The sequence below is a fragment of the Scyliorhinus torazame genome, chromosome 1, assembly GCF_047496885.1.
Source record: "Scyliorhinus torazame isolate Kashiwa2021f chromosome 1, sScyTor2.1, whole genome shotgun sequence".
Lineage (NCBI taxonomy): Eukaryota > Metazoa > Chordata > Chondrichthyes > Carcharhiniformes > Scyliorhinidae > Scyliorhinus > Scyliorhinus torazame.
This window is the reverse complement of record NC_092707.1, coordinates 252,475,425-252,503,239: the sequence shown is the minus strand read 5'-3', so window position 1 is coordinate 252,503,239 and position 27,815 is coordinate 252,475,425. Positions and strand designations below refer to the sequence as shown.

General features: G+C 49.7%; 1 protein-coding gene across 6 annotated transcripts in view; it reads left to right on the top strand.

Moving 5' to 3' along the window:
* The window catches only part of iyd (iodotyrosine deiodinase), a 173,828-nt gene that overhangs the window by 11,508 nt on the left and 134,505 nt on the right, over window positions 1-27,815 (top strand). For 5 of the 6 annotated variants that reach the window (XM_072504657.1, XM_072504648.1, XM_072504635.1 and 2 more), the window contains exons 2-4: window positions 9,856-10,041; window positions 21,725-21,884; window positions 26,548-26,701. In XM_072504657.1, the coding sequence (XP_072360758.1) occupies window positions 9,856-10,041; window positions 21,725-21,884; window positions 26,548-26,701 (500 nt within the window). Of the gene's footprint in view, window positions 1-9,637; window positions 9,701-9,855; window positions 10,042-21,724; window positions 21,885-26,547; window positions 26,702-27,815 lie in introns of those variants that run through there. The other variant, XM_072504643.1, reaches the window with a different exon arrangement.

Sequence of the window (27,815 nt, the reverse complement as noted above, 5' to 3'; positions counted from 1 at the left end):
GACACACTCAACGGTTCCTGACACCTTCAAGATGGACCCCCGGATGAGGGGTTGGCTCCTGGCGATGGGTATTATTCTTTGTGGTTATGGTTGGTGATGCCTATCCTGAGGCCACAGACCGATACCGAGACCTATTACAACGATGCCCATGCCGCGACCAGGGCCGAGATAGGGTGGTGCATCGGCATCCTGAGGATACAGTTCTGGACCACTCTGGAGGGGGTCTCCCACATCGTGGCGGCCTGTTGCGCCCTGCACAACATCGCGCAGCAGAGGGGCGACATGCTCTTGTGCTCTGCATCGTTTGACAACGTCTGACTCCATTCCACTCTAGCACTTCCCACCATCTACCTGGGGAATCCCTGCATGCGAACTGGCCATTCCATCACACGGTCCCATCGGATCCCTGGGGTGGCAGACGGAGTGCAGGGGGGTACAGGGGTTAGGGTGGAGAAGGATGGGGTGGGGTTGGGTACTGGGCAGTAGCTGACTTGGTGGCCCTGGCCCATGCCCACCTCCAATGGCCGCACATCCACCACCCCATACCCCAGTGCCCCCCTGCAGCTAGCCCAGCCCGCCCCATCTCTCACACCCTTCTGACAGAGCACCAAAGCAGGTTGAATTGTTTGTGAACAAGTGTTTATTGTAAACATGTTTCTACAGGTTTCTGCCATAGCCCCTAAAGCTATCCTGTGTGCTGCACCCATGCCAACTTAACTGGTGTCTAACCTGCTGGCCTTACGGGCGCTGATGTTACCTCTGAGTAGAACCCCAGGTGGTACATCAGGGGTGGAGGCAGTCTGCTGCCATTCCCGCCCTGTGACCTGGGTCCCCTTTGGCCATCCCCTGGAGCACCGAGCCTGAATGGGCTCGGCCGTTACTCGGGTGTGCCAGGTGGCGTGCCACCCTGTTCTGCCCGCTGCCCATCGGATGCACCAGGGGCAGGAGGAGGGATAGTCTGAGGCACTGTGGTATTCCGGCACCTTTCTGCAGGGGTCACCAACTTGGATCCATCACCTCCTCTCCCTCGGGGTGCCCGATGGCCCCTGGATTATTCCCTGGGGCAGGGATACGGCTGGAAGAGCTCCGAGGGCTCCCTCACCACCTGACACTGCCAGTCCTGGTGCCCGTTCTTGTCTCGACCAGGGTCTCAAAGCTTGAGACCATGGAGCAGAGGAACTGGGTCACCTCCCTCTGGGACTGTACCATGTCCCTATATGACTGGTTCAGGTCAGCCTGCGTCCGGGCAATGCCATCGATGCCCGCAGCCATGACCCGTTGTGACAGGGCCAAGCTCTGGAGCGCTGCTGTAATGTCCAGGTGGCCTGGTACATAGCTGCCTGTGACAGTGCTGTTCTGTGCCTCAGCCACTGCCTGCACAGAGTGTCCCAGGTGTTGGACGCCCATATCTATGGCCGATACCTTCGCTCCCAAGGCCTCCTCCGCGGACGCCACCCATGCGATATTGGCCTGGGTGGCACGCATTGTCGGCACCGCCTCAGGGCCTTGCAGGTGGTTGGACTTCTCAAACAGCACCTGCAGGTTCTGGATGGTTGCTGAAACATTTCATGCAGTCCCCGGCTCTGTGTCTGCATCTCCAGCATCGATGGGACCGCTGTTTCCAGAAGCCCAGCACCCATCTGGATGGCAGCTAGTCCCTGGGGTGAGGCTGCCTTCCGATGTCCGCCCTCTCGGGGGTTCCTACCTCCACCTGCTGCACCACTGCACGTATATGATGCACACCAGATAGTGCCTCAGAAGCCTCTTCACTAACATGCCCAATCGAGGCGAGTGTCTCTGGGATGGTGGAGGGTGTTGGAGACAGCTGTGATAGGAAGTTGGTGTCGTCCCCTGATTGACGCTCCGGGGTGTTGTGGTCTGGCGTTGGGGGCTCACGTGGCTGTCCAGTGTTGCCTCTTCGCTCGACGTAACCTGGGGTTGTGGTCAGGCGCAGACAGCAGAAGGGCCTGCCTCATTCGCCAGGTGATCCTGCAAGACACAACACATGCTGCGTGGTTGGATCCCATGTTGGGTGGTGGCGTGGAGGTGATGAGGTAGTGGGGTTGGGGTGCTATGGGGCAGGTGGGGTGGCGGGGTGGTGAGTGGTGTTGGGGTGGTGTGGGGGCGATATAGTGGTGGGGTGTTGGGATTGGAGTAGTTTGGAGGAGGTGGGGTGGAGCGATTTGGGAGTGGTGTGGGGATTGTGCCATGTGTACCAAACAGACAGCGCAACAACATCAACCTCCACCTGGGCGACTGCCCCTCCCTGGGCCCACCAACCAGGTCCAGTGCCCGTTGCTCCGCTATGTTGAGGGGCACAAGTCTGCTGGGCCCCCTCCTGACTTCTCTGTTTCCCTGCGGTTGTGCGTCGACTTCTCCTGGGGGGGGGGGGGGGGGGGGGCGGGCAGAGGAAACAGAAAATGCAGTGTTAGGCATTCAAACACGGGCAGAATGGGGGTGGGCAGCTGGTGGCCTTTGCAAACAGAGCACCTGGCCATGGCGGGTAGTATGGGTGCTGGCATGTGATGTAGGGAGGTTAACAGGTGTGTGGGATGGGGGTTGGTGCCAGGGGCATGGTGCTGGCTACTCACCCTGGCTGCTCTGAGGAGGTTGTGCAACTTTTTCCGGCACTGCTGGCCAGCCTGGCAGTGGGGCCCATGGCTCTCACGGCCTCTACCACCTGCAACCAGGCCCAGTGTATGGTGGTGGGTGGCAGCCTCCTTCCCACCCCGGGAACAGGGTGCCCCGCCTCTCCTCCATGGCGTCCAGCAGGTTCTGGAGCTCCGCATCTGCAAACCGGGGTGCCACTTTTCGGGTTACCACCTTGTTGGCTGGAATAAGAGTGTGTGGGCAGTGGAATGCTTAAGTGTGGCTGCAGCATGTCAGCCCCTCGAGTGCCAAACCCAATGAATCAAACACCATTTTTCATTGGAATTGCTTTAGTTCCATGTGGCGTCGGCGTTAACCCATTGCTCCGGGAAGTCGGCACCACTTCTGTGGTTGTAGAACCCAAGTTAGCACTTAGTCTCTGAAATAAAGATTTGGCCCATGTTTCCTCTGTTTATGGACCTGGCACATAAAGGTGTGTCTGTTAACTCAGTAACCCAGTAAATTCAACAATTGTGCAATCCACATGCAGCTTTGGCTACTGATGTCAAGATTAGGAATAGGCTTGTGATTTTTATGTGCAAACACAGAGATGGCACAGCGCTGAAACATGCCATTTGTACCTGCCGCTGTTTATACGTGACATGAGCCTCCTTCCATCCCTCTATCCAGTGTTATTAACATAACTTTCTGTTTTGGGTTACTGGGTTATGGGGATAGTGTGGAGGCATGGGCTAGTAGGGTGCTCTTTCCAAGGATTGGTGCAGACTCAGTGAGGCGAATGGCCTCCTTCCGCCCTCTTGGAATTCTATGATAGCGCCTGAAGGGGTTGAAATCATTGAGTACAGCAGAGTTCTACTGTGAGCCTGCCAAAGCTACACAGTCGTGAAAGCAAAAGGAACAAAGGACAGGATGGAGTTGGATATACCACAGGCACTCCACTGTTGAGTATGCTCCAGATAATAGTCAAGGACTACAGACATGTTTTGATGGGCCATAGTATGTCACTACATACAATAACAGATAGCCAAGAACCACAGATGTGTGTGTTTGCTGATGGTATAAACTGTGTATACCTGCTGTGCTAACAGTTGGATATCATAGCTCTATCTATTATGTAAGCTTAATTATTAACTGTAAAAGGATATAGATAATTTCTAAACAAATGTACACTTTTGATTGGTCTATGCAAATTACTTCTAAGATAAGCTAAAGGTACAATTGATGTTGTATTCCTTTGTTCAGGCAGTTTGTGGGCCACATGTTCGTAAACAAGTTCTCCTGCTGTATCTCAAATAAAGATTTTGAACTGGAACTCCGAGTGCCGTCTGGTCAGATTGAGGTACAGGATAGCTGTGAAACTCCCTCAGCACATCACTGCCTCTGAGCCAAAAGTTCCGGGTTCGAGTCCCAACCCAGGACTTGCTGGCCAAGAAAGGTGCGTTCACAATGCTGCCAAACGGGTTGAATGTCAGCCTGCAAACTCCTTCCAACATGCCCATGGGAGGCGGTAAGAGTGAGAGAGACTCCATGCTTGATGTGGGATGGCGCCCCTCAAGCTATAAGCTTCTGGCAGCAGGCAACCTGACCACTTCCAGGAATAACTGGCTCTGTCTCCCTTGTGCACTATTAGGGTGTTGGCAGAGAAACTGCAACCTTCCATTTATGACCTCTAACATTGGTCTCTCTCTCTCTATGTAAAAGGAACATGCCAACCACCACACTCACTATCCTTTTGGAAGGCAAGAGTGGTAACTCTATTATTTAACATCAGTTTTAAAAAGATGAGTATTTAACCTTAAAAGCTATCAAAAAGGATATTAAAACATTTTGTGCCAAAAAGAGTGACAAGAATGATAGCAGAATTGTACTCGTCCAAAAAGGGTGAAAAGACTGGGGCTCTTATTTTTAGAAGTGAAGGCTGAGGAGTAAGCTGATGGAGGTCTTTGTTATGAAAGGGTTTAATTGGGTGGCTGTAGACTGGTTTATGCCTTTGGTTGTGCTCCACATGAGACTCCTTGCACCCTATCCTACTCCTGTGAGCACGTCCTCCTAATCCTTTGGCTGTCATGCACTTTTCTAACTTTTCTTTAAATGATATTTGCCTCAGCTATTCCATACATTAGTGATTTTCACATTCTAACCACTCTTTAAGTAAATAAAAAAATCAATTTTTAGGGGTGTGCCTTTTGCTATTTTCAGTAAGTGCTTTCTGCCAAGATTGAATTTGTGGAATTTACTGCATGACTTCTTGAAGTTGTTTTAGATGCATTGTTCAGTCCTGACAAAAGCAGCTCTCTTCCAACTTCTCTCCATTCTTCCGTAGATTTTTCAGTGTGGAGGGCACTCTATTCACTGGTGCATGTCATGGCTAATACTTATTCCACTTACTTCTGGAAAGCTAGGCATTTGCAATTGGCAGATATATTTATTTTAATTTTTCCAATTAAGGGACAATTTAGCGTGACCAATCCACCTAACCTGCACATCTTTTTGGGTTTTGCGGGGTGAGACCCATATAGACACGGGGAGAGTGTGCAAACTCCACACAGACAGTGACGCGGAGCCGGGATCGAACCTGTGTGATCGGCATCGTGAGGCAGCAGCCCCACAGTTAGAAAAGAAGAGAAGGAAACAAAAGTTGAATTGGTTACATTAGTTATTCACTTGTGACTGAACTGGTTCTATCTATAATCATTTACATAGAATGATGCAGCATAAAGAGAGGCCATTTGGCCTGTTGTACTTGTGCTGGATCTGCAGCACAGCTGCTCTGTGTATCTCACCCCCTGCTTTTTCCTCACAGCTCTGTAAATGTATACCTCCAAGTATCCAATTTCCTTTTTAATGCTGCTATGGAATCTGCTTCTGCCACCACTTTCAGACAGCGTATTCCCAATCGCAACAACTCCTGTGTAAAATGATAGCTGGAACTTTCCAAGCCCTTTTAGGATGGGTTGAGAGGTGGAAACACTGACCAAATGGCATATGAAGGAGGGTGGTGTGTGTGTGTGTGGGGACGGGGGGGGACGGGACGGGACACGGACGTGGGGGGATGGATGTGGGAATGTATTTCTGATCACACTTTGCCAGTGGTGGGGAAATTTGCAGATCTGCCACTAGGTGGGTCACTTCCTGCTTCCACAGGCATCTTGTTGACACCAGGAGAGCTTGGGGTGAAACCTGGCGGCTTTCCAGTTGGGGATGGGGGAGGGGTTGGGAGATTGGGGCTTTCCTTTATGGGCACACGGGGAGAGTCCCCTAACTTGTGAAAATGGCTGTCTCCAAGCCCAAGTTCCTTCTACTAGCATCAGACTGCTAGCATCTACTACCCGCACCCGGCACACCCCGCCGCCACCCACCAAACACCAAGCCCTGTTATCCTTCAACCCCATTTACCTTTAGAACATAGAACATACAGTGCATAAGGAGGCCATTCGGCCCATCGGGTCTGCACCGACCGACTCAAGCCCTCATTCCACCCTATCCCCATAATCCAATAACCCCTCCTAACCTTTTTGGTCACTAAGGGCAATTTATCATGGCCAATCGTCTCTAACCTGCACGTCTTTGGGCTGAGAGAGGAAACCGGCGCACCCGGAGGAAACCCACGCAGACTCCGCACAGACAGTGACCCAGCAGGGAATCGAACCTGGGATCCTGGCGCTGTGAAGCCACAGTGCTAATCACTTGTGCTACTGTGCTGCCCGAAAGATGGTTAATCATGGGTGTGATTTTCTGGAATGGTTGCACTCAAGCGTAACAAGGCCGGTGAACAGCGATAGAGGCCAAAAATGAAATCTGCGCCAGGCGTCAAACAGTTTGCGATGCAACCGGCCCGCTCCCGTGGGCGAAATCGGGATCTCGGTGTAGTGTGGTGAGAAACCAATTATCACCATATAAACCCCATTTCCACACAAATAATGAGAGCCACCCCATATCCAACGGCCTCCTGTCATTCAGCGGCCTCCCCAGCAAGCGGTCACGATGGGGCCGATTCGTACTCCTTTTGAAAAACGTGAACCTTGCGGAAGGGCTGCTGTGGGGAACCAAGGAAGGGAGTAGCCATCGTTGCTCACAGGCAAAGAGCATGGGGGTGCTGAGCTCGCACGAGCCGGGGGGGAGCGGGGGGAGGGGGGGAGGGGGGAAGGGGGGGAGGGACCCTCAGCTGGGGGTAGAAGGGGAGGGACCCTCAGCTGGGGGTAGAAGGGGTGGGTCGTAATGCTGGAGTGGGGGGAGGTGCTGGTGGTGGGGGAGGCAACCGGGGGGCACCATGCCAACTCTGGATCGTGTATTCCTGTTTCGGGGGCAACCCTTGTCCCTGCTCGTCTGCCCCAACGACCACCCGTAACCCCCACTGACTGCTGAGGCCTCTGGCTGCGCGGCTGAAGGCTTTTGCTGATGGGGAATTGGCAGTTGTGGTTAAGTGAGCACTTCACAGGCTCCTGTGAATTCCTGTGGGTGGGAGGGTATGTAGCATGTGGGAGCCAATGCCCAGCATCCCACTTAAATCTTGATGCCTGGACACTGTGCTTGAACACTGCGGGGGGCAAGACCACACACATAACATCTGAACACCCAGGCGATGGGACACAGTTCCGGGGACATGTCCACGGGGAGGGGAGGGGATGCCTGGAGATATGGCCAAAGGGTTCGGAGGTCAGCCTGCATGGCGGAAGAAAGTGACAGGGGCATCATGATGGTTGTGTAAAAAGGAGTTTAAATGTGCTGTATAATACCCCACTCCCGATGGGACCACCCCCCCCCACCCCTGTCCCCACTCCCTACCAGGCCCCCCACACCCTCTCCCCTCCCCTGATGCCCTCAGTGATCCTCAACATGCCTGGCCCTCCTAGCTCTACCATTGCGTCAAGGTGTGTCCCCAGGATGCACATCTGCCTACCCCGTTCTGTGGCCTTAGATGCCTCTGGCGGGCGTCCTCTGGGGGCTCTGGGGCTGGAGGGCCCCGGCTCACTTCTCAGCGGCGTATGCACAGATGTGCAGTATTGGCCTTGGTACCACGCATTGCCAGCACCATCTCGGGGCCTCTGGGACCCCTCCACACAGCTGTGGAGTTGCTGGATCGACGCTGACATCTCTCTCTGAAAGTCCCGACGACACCCTATCGTCTCCATCAGCTCCACATAACCCACTTCCAGAGGCTCAGCATCAGGCTGGGATCCAGCTGTGTTCTGGGATCCAGCAGATCTCCGATTTCTGTCTCACCTGGGGGTTCCTGCCTCCACCAGGTGTGCATCATTACCAGTGTGGTGCTCACCAGATTGTGCCCTAGACACCTGACCACTAACATTTCCCACCGAGGTGTGCGTATCTTCGCTGGTGGAGGGTGGGGATGACAGCTATGCCGTGACAATAACAGTTGCTCCGAGATGTTTTTCTCGGAGTCAGGAGAGGGGGCCACCCGGGATGGGCGGGCACCGTCGGCTGGAGGACCTGCAGGATAATGGCCATGTGGTCAGTGGGATGGATGGGTCAGTCAGTAAGGCAATTAGTACTCACGTTTGACAGGTCCTCTGGGTGGATCCCGGTATTTCCTCGCCTCTGCGGCATCCGCCAGCCTCCGTTTTGGTGACCGGCCTGTCCTCGGTCACACCGGTCACCTCCAGGGCCTGCTTCTCGAACGAGGTGTGGATTCTGATGTCCGGCACCCCTCCGCCAGTCTGGACCCGGGAGAGCTTTTCCTGAGGAGACAGAGACGGGCATCATTAGCCATCGTTCACAGTGGTATGAAGGAGGAGTTGGGGGAGTTGCCGGGGGAGGGGGAAAGGAGGGCTGGGGGTCACCTGGGGGGATGGGGGTGGTGGATGCTCCCTTGGGGAGTGGGTGGGGGGGGGGGGAGGCTTGTTGTCTACTTATTTGTGTTTTAGTTTTCTTTACTTTTGTTAATAAATGATTTTGTTTAATAATTAAAATCTCCAAAAGTGTCCTTGGAATTTGAAGCTTCTGACTTCAGTACATTTATCGTATTGTGGTCAAAATGCAAATAAATAGAGTTGTGATAAGCTTGCCAAGCTTCCCTTTGGATTTGGTTTGTGTGGCAATTAACACCTGCTGGATCAAAACAGTCCCTGCAAAGCTGTAACTGAGGTAGTTATATCAGGAGGCACTCATGTGACTGAGCTGGTTGTGGTAGTCACTGTGTGACTGAAATAGCTGCATCACTAGTCACTGGGGAGAAATTTCCTTTTGGCCGTTTTGCTCTTGGGAAAAACTGTTGTTATGTGTTGAATATCGGGAGGGGACTCTTTGATTTCACTCACATGCAAGGCCCACCTGATACCACATTTAGATAAAGGGGCAAGCGTAGTCTGAAGTGGCATAATACTGCTTTACTATGCAAACTGGTGTTGGCTGCTGACTGTAGGAGCCCGTGCAGAATCTGTGAATAAATGGGCAAAACAAGCATTTCCTGGCTCCATAAGAAGACAGAAGATCGTTGCTGGTTCACCTCACTTCCCACCCTGTGGCTTAATGTGCCTCCCCCACTCGTAAGGAACTACGAGGTGGGGAGCTCAGTGTCGGAGCTGGCCAAGACACATTAAGCCTTGATCAACGAACTGCACCCAGCCTGTTGGTTGCTTGTAACTAACTGCTTCCATTCACAGCAGGCCTGACAACATCTGTGGAGAGAGAAAGGAGCTGACGTCAGCCAGACTCGAAACGGCAGCTTCCTTCTCTATCCACAGATGCTGCCAGACTTGCTGCGATTGTCCAGTATATTCTGTTTTTGTTTCAGATTCCAGCATCCACAGTAATTTGCTTTTATTTTTGCTTCCATTCACATGGGGTCTGATGATGATTTTGGTTGGGGTCTCAAGCTGGAATGGGTTAATTCAGAATGATTGCTCCACTGAAACTGCCTTTTGTACCCCCCGCTGTGTGATTAAATAAGTAAATTGCCGAGGTCCTCGAAATGACATTTCACATTGTGTGATGGTGCAAGCCGGCAGCCTGCTTTACATCTGCCCTGATTTTAGTTGCATTAATCTGTCATGCTCCAGATTATAGAGGGCATGAGGGCCGCTTATTGGAATGGCCTGTGACTCAGGCCTAAGAACATTCTGGGCCAAAGGTTTGTAACTATTTTGTGTTCCGACAGCTTCAATTCAGAGATTTTGCTGTTTTGCACCCCAAACCGAATGTTTAATTCGACATAGTTCTGCGTAGTTCACCAAATTATTGTATTATTATTGTTATTAAATTTCACTCTGGTCCTTTCATTTCCAGCTGGGGATTTTCTTGAAGAGCTGGAAGAGCAGCATATTCCATATTTACCGCCACGTTACTCAGAGGATGAAATGATCCGCAGAGTGAATGAGTTTTACCAACTGATGAATGCGCGGAGGAGTGTCCGCTTTTTCAGCGAGGAAATGGTCCCCAGGGAAGTGATTGACAGCGTCATTAGGACAGCAGGTATGATTAGGTCACTTCAGTCTCAACTCCAACAAAGAAAATGGGAAAATCAAGAGAATTCCTGTGAAGAAAGCTTCAATTTAATAAGTATTTATTAGCTACCTGGCATTGTTCTACAGCCTGAGGATGTGAGGTTCATTCCTTCCTTCCTACTCCACTTGTTTATCCAACCTCTCTTTTTCTTTCCTCTCCCCTTTCTTCTTTCCCCCATCCATTGTACCAATTGTTCCCTCCTATCTCTCCTCCCTCCCTTCTCACCCTTTCTCCATTCCGCTCTCTCCTTCCCCACTGTCTCTCTTCCTTTCTCCTTCTTTGTCAACTCTTTTACCTTCCTTGCTATCATTGGTTGAGCGGTTGAATAAACTCTGTTTGTTCTCACTGCAACGACGGAGGTTGAGGGGCGACCTGATAGAGGTCTACAAAATTATGAAGAGCATAGACAGAGTGGATAGTCAGAGGCTTTTTCCCAGGGTAGAGGGGTCAATTACTAGGGGGCATAGGTTTAAGGTGCGAGGGGCAAGGTTTAGAGTAGATGTACGAGGCAAGTTTTTTACAGAGAGGGTACTGGGTGCCTGGAACTCGCTGCTGGAGGAGGTGGTGGAAGCAGGGACGATAGTGACATTTAAGGGACATTTTGACAAATACATGAATAGGATGGGAATAGAAGGATAAGGACCCAGGAAGTGTAGAAGATTTTAGTTTAGACGGGGAGCATGGTTGGCACGGGCTTGGAGGGCCGAAGGACCAGTTCTTGTGCTGTACTTTTCTTTGTTCATTGTTCATGACCTCACTCCCTCCTTCATCCTTCTGATTCTTTACACCCTTCTTCTGACCTCACTCCTTTCTTTCATTCCAACTCCTTCTTACCTCTCTCTCCTCTCCTTCTCTGGCTCTCTCCTCCCTACTGCTCTCCTTTCTTCCTCTCTCTCCTTCCTCCTCTCTGTTCTGATGTGTTGGGTTTTCTGGATCACAAACAGGTCACCAACACTGGAAGTGGTGCAACTCTATTTTATTATAAGGTTAACTATATTAACATACTTGAACTGTGGGTAAATGCAATACCAGCGTTAACTGTTGACCCTTGCCTAGTCCTAACCAGGTGATGCATTCAGCACATGGTGAATGTCTGTGTTGCAGGCTGTGAGCTCTGTGCTCTGAGCTGGCTGCTACTAGAATGAGCGGGAACTCTCCTGTCCCTGTCTTTATAGTGCGTGTGCTCTCACTGGTGATTGGCTGCGGTGTTGTGTATGCTGATTGGTCCCACTGCATGTCCATCAGTGTGTGTGTGTGTCTGCACCATAATATACTGGTGTATATTATGACATCCCCCCTTTTATATAAAGAACATGTGCCTGAGTGACAATAAATATTGTGTAGTGAATGTACCGGACTATATGTGTTTGTGTTATTTACATGACTATGTACATGAGGCTAATCTATTTACACGGGAAGGTGCCTGGTGCAGAGAAATAGGGTATCACACCAACAACGAAATGAACATTATATACAAACTACTGGAACGATGAAACGGGATAACAGAACAGATCAAAGAGTCCAACATTGTAAAACTCATAAGTCACGTCTCTGAGGTGGGTGACTAATTCTGGTTGACCGCCTCAAGGGTGGGTCAGGAGCCACCAGCTGAGGAACGGGCTGGGCCACGGCTGAGTGACGAGGATGCAGAGTATTCGGAATCTCCACATAGTCCAGGTTGGGGACAACAGGAGGGCGTGGCACCGGTGGAGGATCACGTAGTGAGCGTGGAACGAGATGAAGGGCACGCCGATTGCGGCGGCGAACTGAACCATCTGGCAGACGGACCAGGAATGAGTGGGGGGCCACCTGCCGAAGAACCACAGCAGTTGCAGACCAGCCACCCTCCGGAAGATGGATGTGGACGTTGTCATCCGGCGCCAGAGCAGGGAGATCAGTCGCCCGAGCGTCATGCACCGCCTTGTGTTGTGCACAAGACTGTTGCATCCGCTGAAGGACCGGAACGTGGTCGAGGTCTGGGACGTGAATGGACGGCACCGTGGTCCTGAGGGTGCGACCCATGAGCAGCTGTGCTGGCGACAGGCCCGTGGAGAATGGGGCCGAACGATAGGCCAGCAAGGCGAAGTAGAAGTCGGATCCTGCATCGGCAGCCTTGCAGAGGAGCCGTTTGACTATGTGGACGCCCTTTTCTGCTTTGCCATTGGATTGGGGGTACAGGGGACTGGATGTCACATACACAAAGTTGTACCTGCTGGCAAAGTTGGACCATTCCTGGCTCGCGAAGCAGGGGCCATTGTCCGACATCACAGTGAGTGGGATGCCGTGACGAGCAAAGGTCTCCTTGCAGGCACGGATGACCGCCGATGATGTGATGTCGTGCAGGCGTACGACCTCCGGGTAGTTCGAAAAATAGTCTACAATCAGAACATAGTCCCTGCCGAGTGTATGGAACAGGTCAACGCCTACCTTAGACCAAGGGGACGTGACCAACTCATGGGGCTGTCGGGTCTCACGTGGTTGGGCCGGCTGGAACCGCTGACAGGTGGGGCAGTTGAGCACTGTGTTGGGGATGTCCTCATTGATGCCGGGCCAGTACATAGCCTCTCGGGCCCTCCATCGGCAGTTCTCCACGCCAAGATGGCCCTCGTGTAGCTGTTCCAAAACGAGCTGGTGCATGCTGTGCGGGATCACGATGCGGTCCAGCTTCAGGAGGACACCATCGACTCCCGCCAGATCGTCTCTGATATTGTAGAACTGCGGGCATTGGCCCTTGAGCCACCCGTCCATCATGTGGCGCATGACACGCTGTAGTAGGGGGTCAGCCGCAGTCTCGCGGCGAATGTAGATAAGGCGTGGATCTGTGGCCTGCAGATTGGAGGCCGTGAAGGTCACATGGGCGTCAACCTGGCAGTCGAACCCCTCTGGGTCACACAGGGTGTTGACTGCCCTGGACAGAGCGTCGGCTATGATCAGGTCCTTGCCCGGGGTGTATAGGAGCTGGAAATCATACCGCCGGAGTTTAAGCAGAATGCGCTGGAGGCGAGGGGTCCTATCATTCAGGTCTTTTTGTATAATGTTGACCAGCGGGCGAGGGTCGGTCTCGACAGTGAATTGGGAGAGGACGTACACGTAATCATGAAATTTGTCGACCCCAGTCAACAGTCCCAGGCACTCCTTTCGATCTGCACGTAGCGCTGTCCCATGGGGGTCATGGCACGTGACGCATATGCAATGGGGGCCCATGATGAGGCCTCATCGCGTTGCAGGAGCACCGCCCCAATGCCAGATTGGCTGGCATCCGTTGAAATTTTTGTTTCCTTCGTGGGATCAAAAAATGCCAATACCGGGGCCGTGGTAAGCTTGGTCTTAAGCTCCTCCCATTCGCGCTCGTGGGCGGGAAGCCATTGGAAGTCTGTCGTCTTCCTGACCAGGTTCCGGAGAGCTGTGGTATGGGAGGCGAGGTTGGGGATGAACTTCCCCAGGAAGTTGACCATGCCCAAAAATCGGAGGACCGCCTTCTTATCCGCTGGCTTCTGCATGGCCGTGATGGCTGCCACCTTGTCTGCATCCGGCCGCACACCCAACCGGGAGATGTGGTCCCCTAGGAATTTAAGTTCCGTCTGGCCGAAGGAACATTTGGTTCTGTTGAGGCGAAGGCCGTGGTCCCGTATTCATTTGAAAACGCACTGGAGGCGACTGATATGCTCCTGCGGGGTGGTGGACCAAATGATGATGTCGTTAACATAGACGCGCACACTCTCAATGCCCTCCATCATTTGCTCCATGATCCGGTGGAATACTTCTGATGCCGATATAATCCCAAACGGCATCCTGTTGTAGCAGTATCTGCCAAACGGGGTATTAAAGGGACACAGCTTTCTGCTGGACCTGTCTAGTTGAATTTGCCAGAATCCTTTTGAGGCGTCAAGTTTGGTGAAGATGTTGGCCCGAGCCATCTCGCACGTTGATCTCCTCGCACTTGGGGATAGGGTAATGCTCCCTCATTATGTTGCGATTCAAATCTTTTGGGTCAATGCAGATCCGGAGCTCGCCGGAAAGCTTCTTTACGCACACCATGGAACTGACCCAGTCGGTTGGTTCCGTCACTCTGGAGAGCACTCCTTGGTCCTGGAGGTCCTGCAGCTGCTGCTTGAGGCGGTCCTTGAGGGGTGCTGGGACTCTGCGAGGTGTATGAACCACAGGCATGGTGTCTTGTTTGAGCAGGATTTTGTAAGTGTATTGAAGTGTGCCCATGCCTTTGAAAACGTCGCGGTGCTGGTCGATGATGGCATTGAGTTGCGCCCTGAAGTCTGCATCCTGGAAGGCAGACGTGTCCCCTGGAGAGAGAGAGTGTACTCGTTGAACGAGGTTTCGGACTTTGCTTGCCTGTGCACCTAGCAGAGAGTCCTTCGAGGAGCCCACCATCTCGAAGGGAAGGATGGCTTTTCGCGAGTTGTGCGTCACTTCGAGTTGGCATGAACCGGTAGCAGGAATAACGTTGCCATTGTAGTCCACTAGTTGGCAGGTCGATGGAAGAATGGTTGATTTAACCCCAAGAGTCTGAAAGTCTGACCACGCTAGGAGATTAGCGGAAGCACCAGTGTCCAGGCGGAATCGTATCTGGGATCGGTTGACCGTCAGGGTGGCACACCACTCGTCGTCTGGATCAATGCTGTGCACCGACAGCTGCTGGTGGTTTTGATTCGGGGACAGCCTGTTCTTTGTTATAACAGCGACTCGAAAAGGCTCCCTCGGGTCCTCGGTGTCACTGGTCTGCGGGAAGTCGGAATCGGACTCGGTTTGGGGGTAGGTAACTGCTTGTTGCAGGGTTCTTCGGAGGTTTATTTCATTTCCTGGTTCAATTTGAGGCAGTGTGCTGTCATTCCAGGTGAAGGAAGGTTGTTTTACAGCTTTAAAAGATTTTTTCTTTGATTTGGGACATTTCCCCTTTAAATGGGCGTGGTCCGGGGCCTCTGACGTCATGACGTGCGTGACGTAGCACGTAGGAGGCGTTTGCACATGCGCAGATCGCGGTCCCTTTACTGATGGCCGTTTTCGTGATTGCGCATGCGCGGCGTCGCGCAACTGCGCAAGTGCAGTCCCTTTAGAAAGATGGCCGCCGACCAAAATCGTTCTCTGCTCCGGGGTCTCGGCCTCGTAGTGAGTACTGGCGCTTCTCTTACCTTTTCTTGCTGGTTGGAGTGTGTCTTCCTCACAGTATTTGCCGAATTTGTCCAGGACTGCCTGGAAGTCGCTCCTGTTTTGCCCCTTGGAGAACTTGAATTTTAAAAAGATTTCTTCTGCTCTGGCACCGGCGATGGTGAGGAGAAGCACTTTTTTTTCAGGATCGGCCAGGTCTTCTAGTTCGGCTGCCAGCAGGGAGATTTCAAACTTTTGCCGGAATGCCCGCCAGTTTTCACGGAGATCGCCGTGGCACTGGAGCTGTTGCGGAACCCGGATCTCGAACATCTTGCCTGGGTATCATTGCTGGTTGTCACTGTACGCAGAGGTATGGCTATCTGGATTGAACCAGTTCACTCCTGATATCATGATGTGTTGGGTGTTCTGGATCACAAACAGGTCACCAACACTGGAAGTGGTGCAACTCTATTATATTATAAGGTTAACTATATTAACATACTTGAACTGTGGGTAAATGCAATACCAGCTTTAACTGTTGACCCTTGCCTAGTCCTAACCAGGTGATGCACTCAGCACATGGTGAATGTCTGTGTTGCAGGCTGTGAGCTCTGTGCTCCGAGCTGGCTGCTACTAGAATGAGCGGGAACTCTCCTGTCCCTTGTCTTTATAGTGCGTGTGATCTCACTGGTGATTGGCTGCGGTGTTGTGTATGCTGATTGGTCCCACTGCATGTCCATCAGTGTGTGTGTGTGTGTGTGTGTCTGCACCATGATATACTGGTGTATATTATGACATGTTCTTCCTTTTCTTTCTCTCCTACCCATATCTCTTTCCTCTCTCTCCTTCCTCCATCCCTCTCTCCACACTCCATTTTTCCCCCTGCCCTCCTCCTCTCCCTGTGCCTCAAGTGATTGGGCCTTGACATGTGCCGACTTAAACTTTTACATTAAGATGAACGGCAATCATATTGTTAGAATCCCCAGGCTGCAAAGTTCCTTTGATCTTTACCCATTTTGCTGACATTGTTAGAACAATAGAAAAGATACAGCACAGAAGAGGGCCATTCAGCCCATCTTGTCCATGCCAACCCAAGGACATCCAGGTGCCTTTCTAATCCTGTCTTCCTGCACACAGCCCACAGCCCTGCAGCTTGCAGTACTTAAGCTGCAGATTCAGGTACTTTAAAAAAAAAGAGTTTAGGGTCTCTGCCTCTACCCCCACCTCAGGCAGCAAATTCCAGACTCCCACCTCACTCTGCGTAAAGAAAACCTTCCTCATGTCTCTAAACCTTCTGCTCCTTAGCTTGAATCTATGACCCCTGGTTTTTTAACTCTCTGCCAAGGGAAATGAGTTCCTCCTGTCTACTCTGTCTCTACTCACAATTTTGCATGCCTCAATCATGCCACCCCTCAGCCTTCTCTGTTCCAAGGAAAACAACCCTAACCTCTACCATATCTCCTCATGGCTACAATTCTCCAGCCCTGGGAGCATTCTAGTTAATCTTTTCTGCACGCTCTCCAGAGCAATTACATCCTTCCCGTAATGTGGTGACCAGAACTGCACACTACACTCCAGTTGTAGCCTCAGCAATGTCTTAGACAGTTCCATCATTACGTCCCTACTTTTGAATTCTATACCTTTGCCAATGAAGGAGAGCATTCCATATGCATTCTTTACACCTTATCTACCTGTAGTGCAACTTTTATGGACTTGTGCACCTACACACCGAGATCTCTCACTTTATCTACCCCTCTCAGTATATTCCCGCTTATTCTGTATTTGCTTTGACTGTTTGACCTCCTTAAATGCATTACCTAACATTTATCAGAGTTAAATTCCATCTGCTACTTTCCTGCCCACTCAACCAACCCATCTATATTATTTTGCAGCATATAGCTATCCTCTACACTATCCAGGACACAGTAAATTTCTGTGTTGTCTGCAAATTTCCCAATCTTGCCCCCCACATTTAAGTCCAAAAAATAAACAGGGGCCCCAACACCGAGCTCCGCAGAACACCACTTGAAAAAGCTTTCCATTCATAAGGACAGCCATTAACCATTACCATTTGATTTCTGTTACTAAGCCAAAGTTGGATAGAATTTGCCTCATTACCTGTATGCCATGGGCTTTTACTTTATTGACCAATCTGCCATGTGGGACCTTGTCAAATGTCTTACCAAAATCCATGTAGACAACATCCACTGCATTACCCTCATCGATCCTCCTGGTCACTTCCTCAAATAATTCAATCCAATTTGTAAGGCATGACCTTCCCTTAACAAAGCCATGCTGACTATCCCTGACTAGTCCATGCCTTTCTAAGTAACAGTTTATCTGATCTCTCAGGATTGGTTCTAACAATTTGCCTACCACTGAAGTAAGAGCAACCCGCATATAATTGTTTAGCTTTTCCTTCATACCCTTTTTAAACAATGGAACCAAATTTGCAATCCTCCAGTCTTCCGACACCTCCCTTGTGTCTAGTGAGGATTAGAAAACTCCTCAGAGCATCTTCTATTTACTCCCTGACTACCTCCAACATCTTAGGAAACAATCCATCTGGGCCTGGTGACTTATCCAATTTCAAGAATTCCAACTCCTCTAACACTTCTGCTAGAGTCCGGTATAAATGTTGTTTCCATTGAGCTTCCATTGAAGTAACATCAGCAAATGGTGAGCAGATTCCGGGAATCTCCCCGACTACCCTGATTTACTTGAAAGGGAAGGTGTGGGTCTCCTCACTCTTGGGGCTGGAGTTTGAGCAAGGAGTAGGATGGACAATCCTCTGCAGGTTAGATAAAGTCTATGCTTGGGTCATTTGAGGGTGGAACAGAGAACATCGAGCTCATTGGAGGAAGGTAAAATACCAGTTTATTTTTTTCCCTTGTGCGAAGGCCGAGGGCCCATCCTTATGCAACTGTTCATTTGCTTCTCAATTGAACATACATAGAAGAAGCAGGAGGAGGCCATTTGGCCCTTTGAGCCAGTTTTTAAATTCATTATGATCATGGCTAATCACCAAGTTCAATATCCTGATCCCGCCGTCCCCTATATCCCTTGACCCCTTTAGCCCCGAGAGCTATATCTAACTCTTCTTGAAATGACACAATGTTTTGGCCTCAACTACTTTTTGTGGTCATGAATTCCACAGATTCACCACTCTCTGGGTGCAGAAATTTCGCCTCACCTCAGTCCTAAAAGCTTTATTTTTTATTTTTTTAAATGTATTTTATTACAAACATGTGTAAGGATAACAGTAACATACACAACACGGTCAATAACCTCACGATCCAGTTTGTACAATTTTTACCCCTCCCCTCCACCCTCCCCTCCCCCACAATGAACAGTTCCTCAAACATTGTCATGACCAACCCCCACCGTGTCGCAAAGCTCTCTTCCGACCCCCTCAACTCAAATTTGATCTTTTCCAACTGTAGAAAGTCGTACAGGTCCCCCAGCCAGGCCGCCACCCCCGGTTGCGTATCCGACCTCCAATTCAACAAGATCCTTCGCCGGACAATTAGAGAAGCGAAGGCCACAACATCGGCCCCCTACCCTCCATCAGCTCCTTATATGGCGATGACTTGTTATTATACGTGTCGGAACCGAGTGAGTCAATCGGGGGAATACTGGAGCTGCTTCGGGTGTCTGGGTCTTTCTCGGGGTACAAATTAAATCTAGACAAGAGTGAGTATTTTGTGGTGTCTCGGCTGGGTGTGGGGGCAGGGAATGGGGGGGCTGCCATTCCGTAGCACAGGGACTCACTTTAGATACCTGGGGGTGCAGATTGCTCGGGATTGTGGGGGAGCTCTGTAGGTACAACATTTCTAGTTTGGTGGGGAGGGTGAAAGCTGATCTGGCAAGGTGGGACGGTCTCCCTCTGTCACTGGCGGGTCGGGTACAGGCGGTTAAAATGAACGTGTTGCCCGATTGCTGTTATTTTCCAATGCCTGCCGATTTTCCTGCCAAAGGCATTTTTTAGAGAGATTGAAATGAATGAAAATGAAAATTGCTTTTTGTCACAAGTAGGCTTCAAATGAAGTTCCTGTGAAAACCCCCTAGTTGCCACATTCCGGCGCCTGTTCAGGGAGGCTGTTACGGGAATTGAACCGTGCTGCTGGCCTGCCTGGGTCTGCTTTCAAAGCCAGCGATTTAGCCCAGTGCTAAACCAGCCCCTAAGGGATGATTACCTTGTTCATATGGAGAGGGAAGGTGGCCAGAGTTAGAAAGGTGCTGCTACAGAGGGGAAGGCAGGCAGGGAGTTTGGGTCTTCCGAACCTGATGTATTACTACTGGGCGGCGAATGTGGAGAAGCTGCGGAGCTGGGTCAGAGGGCTTGATTCCCAGTGGGTCAGAATGGAGAAGAGTTTGTGCCGGGGGTTGGGATTGAAAGCACTAGCAACAGCACCGCTCCCGACGGCCCCGGGGAGATACTCAGGGAGTCCGTTAATAATAGCTTCATTGAGAGTTTGGAGGCAGTTTCGGCAACACTTCGGGTTGGGGGCAGGGTCAAGGGAAATGCCGATTCGGGGGAACCACAGATTTGAGCCAGGGAAGTGGGACGGAAATTTTCGGAAATGGGAGGAAAAGGGAATAAGACACTAAAAAATTTGTTTCTTGGGGATCGGTTTGCAGGATTGAAAGAGTTGGGAGTGAAGTATGAAGCAGGGGGAAATGTTTAGATACATGCAGATTCGAGATTTTGCCAGAAAGAGCTTCCCGGTGGAACCGGCCTCCACATTGCTGGAGGAGGTGCTGACGACAGGGGGACTGGAGAAGGGGGTAGTGTCGGCGACTTACGGGGTTATTTTGGAAGAGGAGAAGGCACCACTGAATGGGATCAAAACAAAGTGTGAGGAAGAGTTGTGAGAGAGTATGGAGGAGGGGTTCTGGTGTGAGGTGCTCCGGAGACTGAACGCCTCCACCTCGTGCACAAGGTTGGGGCTGATACAGCTGAAGGTGGAATACAGAGCACACCTCACAAGGACGAGGATGAGCCGGCTCTTTGAGGGGGGTAGAAGGTGTGTGTGAACGTTACTGGGGGGGCCCGCAAACCACGTTTATATGTTTTGGTCCTGTCCAAAGCTGGAGGATTACTGGAAGGATGTTTTTAGCGTAATCTCTAAAGCGGTGCATGTGAAACTGGACCCGGGCCCTCGGGAGGCCATATTTAGGGTGTCGGACCAGCCGGGGCTGGAAACGGGTGCGGAGGCAGATGTTGTAGCCTTCGCCTCATTGATCGCCCGAAGGCGATGTTGGGATGGAGATCGACCTCTCCACCCTGTGCCCTGGTGGGGGGACCTGTTGGAATTCTTGACTCTTGAGAAGGTTAAGTTTGAACTGAGGGGAAGGATGGAGGGGTTCATTATGCACTTTCGAGAGTTGGATAACATCGACCATTCGTGAGGGGTTGGGGGGAAGGGGACTGTATGTGGTAATGGTGACGATGGGCGATTCCTGATTCCTTTTTGTTATTTGTTCATGTTAATTTGTGGGCAGTTGTTTGGGGGTTGGTGGGAGGATGAGATTGTTGTTGTTGATATGGGGATTGACATTATATTCGTTACTGCTTATTGTTAATTGTTGGTGGGTTTAAATTTGGAAGAAAATGTGAAAAAGAATAAAAATATATATTTTTTAAATAACTCCAGATGTGGTCTGGACACATTTGCCCACATTGTATACCTGTCATGGATCTGCCTAGTAACAGCAGGAAAGCTAATTTAATATAGGATGCAATCTGCCCTGCAAAAGGTAGAAATCTGCCCAGTGACAGCAGTAGCCAGCATTCAAAAGACATGATGAGATGTGACTTTCCCAGTAACTCGATTAGCAGGCATCTAGACAGAATCAGCTGTAAATAGCCCTACTGGTACTGGCAGCTTACCTCGATGACTGAGAGATCAGTGGAGGTATACACATGCTAATTTCTAGAGTCAAGAAATTTTAGAGATGGCGGACAGCCAAATACAGAGAATGCAGAATCAAAGGGGACAAATGGGACGGGATTCTCCAATAATGGGGCTATGTCGCCACGCCGGCGTGAAACCCTGCGCCAACCACTTTGATAGCAATGGCCCCTGAAAGTGAGGAATTCTCCCCTTTCTAGGGGGCTAGGTTGATGCCGGAGTGGTTCCCGCAGCTCCAGCCAGCGCCAAAGGGCCTGCGCGAGTTCTCAATTTGTAGCTGCCTTTAATTTAATAAACAGTTTTTAATAATTTTTACCTGACGACTGGGGTGGTTATTCTCACTGGGGTTTTGTGTGCCTCCTCACACCATTCCAAAAACAAAACTGTACACCCCCACAAACCGGTGTTTCCAGTTGACATACCCTCGCAGATACCATCAGTGTGGTTCGTGAGAATTCCATTTGCTAGAGTTTTCAACACTCACTTAACCTATCCAATAGCCTTGTGGTTTACACATACAATGCCCTAAAGAGCCGTCTTAGGGACAATGGACCAAATGATCTCCCCCTAACATGTAATGGTCTATGATTCTATTTTATCCTGATTAACAAAGCCAACTTCCTGCTTTCTTAAAGGCACTGCTCCAAGTGGCGCACATACAGAGCCCTGGACCTTCGTAGTTCTACAAGACCCGGAGACAAAGCATCAAATACGTGCCATTATTGAGGAGGAAGAAGAAATTAATTATAAAAAGAGAATGGGAAATAAGTGGGTCTCTGACATAAAGAAACTGAGGTACGTCCAATCACATGTCGAGTTGCTCTACAGTGCATTGATGGGAATATTCCCATTGGGATGTCTACCTTTCACTGTGGGCTGATTTTAAACGACCAATCAAGGAAAGGATTTGCACTTATAGAACATAGAACATAGAACATAGAAAATACAGCACAGAACAGGCCCTTCGGCCCACGATGTTTTGCCGAACCTTTGTCCTAGATTAATCATAGATTATCATTGAATTTACAGTGCAGAAGGAGGCCATTCTGCCCATTGAGTCTGCACCGGCTCTTGGAAAGAGCACCCTACCCAAACTCAACACCTCCACCCAACACCAAGGGCAATTTGGACATTAAGGGCAATTTATCATGGCCAATCCACCTAACCTGCACATCTTTGGATTGTGGGAGGAAACCGGAGCACCCGGAGGAAACCCACGCAGACACGGGGAGGATGTGCAGACTCCGCACAGACAGTGACCCAAGCCGGAATCGAACCTGGGACCCTGGAGCTGTGAAGCAATTGTGCTATCCACAATGCTACCGTGCTGCCCTTGAGTACAAATAAATCTACACTATATCATTTAACCGTAATCCATGTACCTATCCAATAGCTGCTTGAAGGTCCCTAATGTTTCCGACTCAACTACTTCCACAGGCAGTGCATTCCATGCCCCCACTACTCTCTGGGTAAAGAACCTACCTCTGATATCCCTCCTATATCTTCCACCTTTCACCTTAAATTTATGTCCCCTTGTAATGGTTTGTTCCACCCGGGGAAAAAGTCTCTGACTCTCTACTCTATCTATTCCCCTGATCATCTTATAAACCTCTATCAAGTCGCCCCACATCCTTCTCCGCTCTAATGAGAAAAGGCCTAGCACCCTCAACCTTTCCTCGTAAGACCTACTCTCCATTCCAGGCAACATCCTGGTAAATCTTCTTTGCACCTTTTCCAAAGCTTCCACATCCTTCCTAAAATGAGGCGACCAGAACTGTACACAGTACTCCAAATGTGGCCTTACCAAAGTTTTGTACAGCTGCATCATCACCTCACGGCTCTTAAATTCAATCCCTCTGTTAATGAACGCGAGCACACCATAGGCCTTCTTCACAGCTCTATCCACTTGAGTGGCAACTTTCAAAGATGTATGAACATAGACCCCAAGATCTCTCTGCTCCTCCACATTGCCAAGAACTCTACCGTTAACCCTGTATTCCGCATTCATATTTGTCCTTCCAAAATGGACAACCTCACACTTTTCAGGGTTAAACTCCATCTGCCACTTCTCAGCCAAGCTCTGCATCCTATCTATGTCTCTTTGCAGCCGACAACAGCCCTCCTTACTAACCACAACTCCACCAATCTTCGTATCATCTGCAAATTTACTGACCCACCCTTCAACTCCCTCATCCAAGTCATTGATGAAAATCACAAACAGCAGAGGATCCAGAACTGATCCCTGCGGTACGCCACTGGTAACTGGGATCCAGGCTGAATATTTGCCATCCACCACCACTCTCTGACATAGAACATAGAACATAGAAAATACAGCACAGAACAGGCCCTTCGGCCCACGATGTTGTGCCGAACCTTTGTCCTAGATTAATCATAGATTATCATTGAATTTACAGTGCAGAAGGAGGCCATTCGGCCCTTTGAGTCTGCACCAGCTCTTGGAAAGAGCACCCTACCCAAACTCAACACCTCCACCCAACACCAAGGGCAATTTGGACATTAAGGGCAATTTATCATTGGCCAATTCACCTAACCCGCACATCTTTGGACTGTGGGAGGAAACCGGAGCACCCGGAGGAAACCCACGCAGACACGGGGAGGACGTGCAGACTCCGCACAGACAATGACCCAAGCTGGAATCGAACCTGGGACCATGGATCTGTGAAGCAATTGTGCTATCCACAATGCTACCGTGCTGCCCTTAAGAACAAATAAATCTACACTATATCATTTTCCCGTAATCCATGTACCTATCCAACAGCTGCTTGAAGGTCCCTAATGTTTCGGACTCAACTACTTCCACAGGCAGTGCATTCCATGCCCCCACTACTCTCTGGGTAAAGAACCTACCTCTGATATCCCTCCTATATCTGCCACCTTTCACCTTAAATTTATGTCCCCTTGTAATGGTGTGTTCCACCTGGGGAAAAAGTCTCTGACTGTCTACTCTATCTATTCCCCTGATCATCTTATAAACCTCTATCAAGTCGCCCCTCATCCTTCTCCGCTCTAATGAGAAAAGACCTAGCACCCTCAACCTTTCCTCGTAAGACCTACTCTCCATTCCAGGCAACATCCTGGTAAATCTTCTTTGCACCTTTTCCAGAGCTTCCACATCCTTCCTAAAATGAGGCGACCAGAACTGTACACAGTACTCCAAATGTGGCCTTACCAAAGTTTTGTACAGCTGCATCATTACCTCATGGCTCTTAAATTCAATCCCTCTGTTAATGAAGGCGAGCACACCATAGGCCTTCTTCACAGCTCTATCCACTTGAGTGGCAACTTTCAAAGATGTATGAACATAGACCCCAAGGTCTCTCTGCTCCTCCACAATGCCAAGAACGCTACCGTTAACCCTGTATTCCGCATTCATATTTGTCCTTCCAAAATGGACAACCTCACACTTTTCAGGGTTAAACTCCATCTGCCACTTCTCAGCCCAGCTCTGCATCCTATCTATGTCTCTTTGCAGCCGACAACAGCCCTCCTTACTATCCACAACTCCACCAATCTTCGTATCGTCTGCAAATTTACTGACCCACCCTTCAACTCCCTCATCCAAGTCATTAATGAAAATCACAAACAGCAGAGGACCCAGAACTGATCCCTGCGGTACACCACTGGTAACTGGGATCCAGGCTGAATATTTGCCATCCACCACCACTCTCTGACTTCTATCGGTTAGCCAGTTCGTTATCCAACTGGCCAAATTTCCCACTATCCCATGCCTCCTTACTTTCTGCATAAGCCTACCATGGGGAACTTTATCAAATGCCTTACTAAAATCCATGTACACTACATCCACTGCTTTACCTTCATCCACATGCTTGGTCACCTCCTCAAATAATTCAATAAGATTTGTAAGGCAAGACCTACCCCTCACAAATCCGTGCTGACTATCCCTAATCAAGCAGTGTCTTTCCAGATGCTCAGAAATCCTATCCTTCGGTACCCTTTCCATTACTTTGCCTACCACCGAAGTAAGACTAACTGGCCTGTAATTCCCAGGGTTATCCCTAGTTCCTTTTTTGAACAGGGGCACGACATTCGCCACTCTCCAATCCCCTGGTACCACCCCTGTTGACGGTGAGGACGAAAAGATAATTGCCAACGGCTCTGCAATTTCATCTCTTGCTTCCCATAGAATCCTTGGATATATCCCGTCAGGCCCGGGGGACTTGTCTATCCTCAAGTTTTTCAAAATGCCCAACACATCTCCCTTCCTAACAAGTATTTCCTCGAGCTTACCAATCTGTTTCACACTGTCCTCTCCAACAATATCGCCCCTCTCATTTGTAAATACAGAAGAAAAGTACTCATTCAAGACCTCTCCTATCTCTTCAGACTCAATACGCAATCTCCCGCTACTGTCCTTGATCGGACCTACCCTCGCTCTAGTCATTCTCATATTTCTCACATATGTGTAAAAGGCCTTGGGGTTTTCCTTGATCCTACCCGCCAAAGATTGTTCATGCCCTCTCTTAGCTCTCCTAATCCCTTTCTTCAGTTCCCTCCTGGCTATCTTGTATCCCTCCAATGCCCTATCTGAACCTTGTTTCCTCAGCCTTACATAAGTCACCTTTTTCCTCTTAACAAGACATTCAACCTCTCTTGTCAACCATGGTTCCCTCACTCGACCATCTCTTCCCTGCCTGACAGGGACATACATATCAAGGACACGTAGCACCTGTTCCTTGAACAAGTTCCACATTTCACTTGTGTCCTTCCCTGCCAGCCTATGTTCCCAACTTATGCACTTCAATTCTTATAGAGTGCCTTTCATAACCTCAGAAGTGCTTTACTACCAATTAAGTACTTTGAAGTGTAGTCACTGCTGTAATGCAGAAAGGGGGCACCCAATTTCTGCACAGCAAGCGCCCACAATCATCAAAGAAATAAACAATAATATCATCTGCTTTCGACATTGGATGAGGGGTAATGTTAGCCTGGACGGCAAGAGAAGTCCCCTATAATAAAAATAGAAAATGCTGGAAAAGCTCAGCAGGTCGGGCAACATCTGAGGAGAAAGAAACTGTTAACATTTCAATTCTTGTTCTGAAATCCCCTCCTCTTCTTTCCAATAGCATCACGCGGCAGCAAGAGGCAGGTGACCAGAGCAGCCCACTTACCCTCTTTGCCCCGTCCATTCAGGACATCTAAAATTGGCAGCATGGCCAAACAACAGAATAAAATCGGACCTTGTCACAAAATAATTTTAAAAGTTAACATTAATTATAGGAACAGTTTTATAGTTCCGTTTTGTAAGAAAGCAGCCTCCATTTTTCTTTAGTTGTTTGCTGTTACTGATTGGAGGAATCTAGCCTCTGAATAAATTTAGGCCCAAAGCCTCAAGCCTGTGCTTCATGGTGTCGTCAATAATGCAAATGACTTGCGATAGAGACTGTATAAAATATGTATCACTCCTCTCCCGCTGTAGGACAAACTGGATTAAAGACTACATGGATACTGCGCCCTATCTTATCCTTGTATTTAAGCAAATCTATGGAATCTTACCCGCTGGAAAGAAGACCCATTACTACAATGAGATCAGCGTTTCAATTTCCTGTGGCATTCTCCTGGCAGCTCTTCAGGTAATTCTGTGACATACCCCTGATCGCAGTAAGTAGGTTCTGCAGGATTCCCTGCGTCCCTCACCAAGGTTTATCTTCATGGTTCCTCCCGTGTAATCTCTACTGCCAGACGGGAGGTACGGTGGCACAGTTGCCTCAGGGTCCCAAGTTCGATTCTGGCCTCGGGTGACTGTCTTTCTGGAGTTTGCACTTTCTCCCCGTGTCTGCGTGGGTTTCCTCCGGGTACTCCGCTTTCCTCCCACCGTCCAAAGATGTTCTGGTTAGGTGGATTAGCCATGCTAAATTGCCCCTTAGTGTCCCAAAAAGGATAGGTGGAGTTACTGGGATGGTGTAGGGTGCACTTTCCAAGGGCCAGTAAAGACTTGATGGGCCGAATGGCCTCCTTCCGCACTGTAAATTCTATGACCTCAAGATGGGTTTGGGCAGGAGGGCAAATAGGAGAGAAATTGAAGGGTAAGGTTGGAGATAACTGACGCCAATTCCCAAAATAAACCCTGTCCATCAGACTTACACCTCCAGTCATTATCTGGACGATGAGCATGGCTTCATTAAAATATATCTATGGGATAAAGTGCCACTTTGCAGCTTGAAGTGGAGCTTTTAGAACTGGTCAGATATGTAGCCCAGTGATTATAAATAAAGGGATCAACAGGTAGAAACCATTATAAATGGGCTCCAATTGCTGATATTTCCATTGATAAGGTTATGACTGTTCATCTCTCCATCTTTTTGTATTCCAATTACCTGTCTCAATTTACAATGGATTCGACCTGTTGCTATTTCTGTTTGTAATTTGTAATGATGTGCGACATGGTCAATCCATCTAGAATATTGTCAGCTGTTTGTTCCACGATTTATAATGGGTTCTAATTGGCTGTATCTCCAGTTCGAATGGGTCCCCATTGCTGGTGAATCATAATGGATTCTAACTGCCCATGTCTCTCTTTCAATTCACTGTCGTTGTCAAACGATGTGGAGCACTAGAGCTCATCGCAGAGCGGGTTGTCATCATCCTCCATCCCACGGACCAGACCCAGCGTTACTGCCAGCCTAGGGCTCACACCCCATGGTGCGGCAGGTATGTATCACAGAGGGGTTGTAGGCAAGGGGGTGG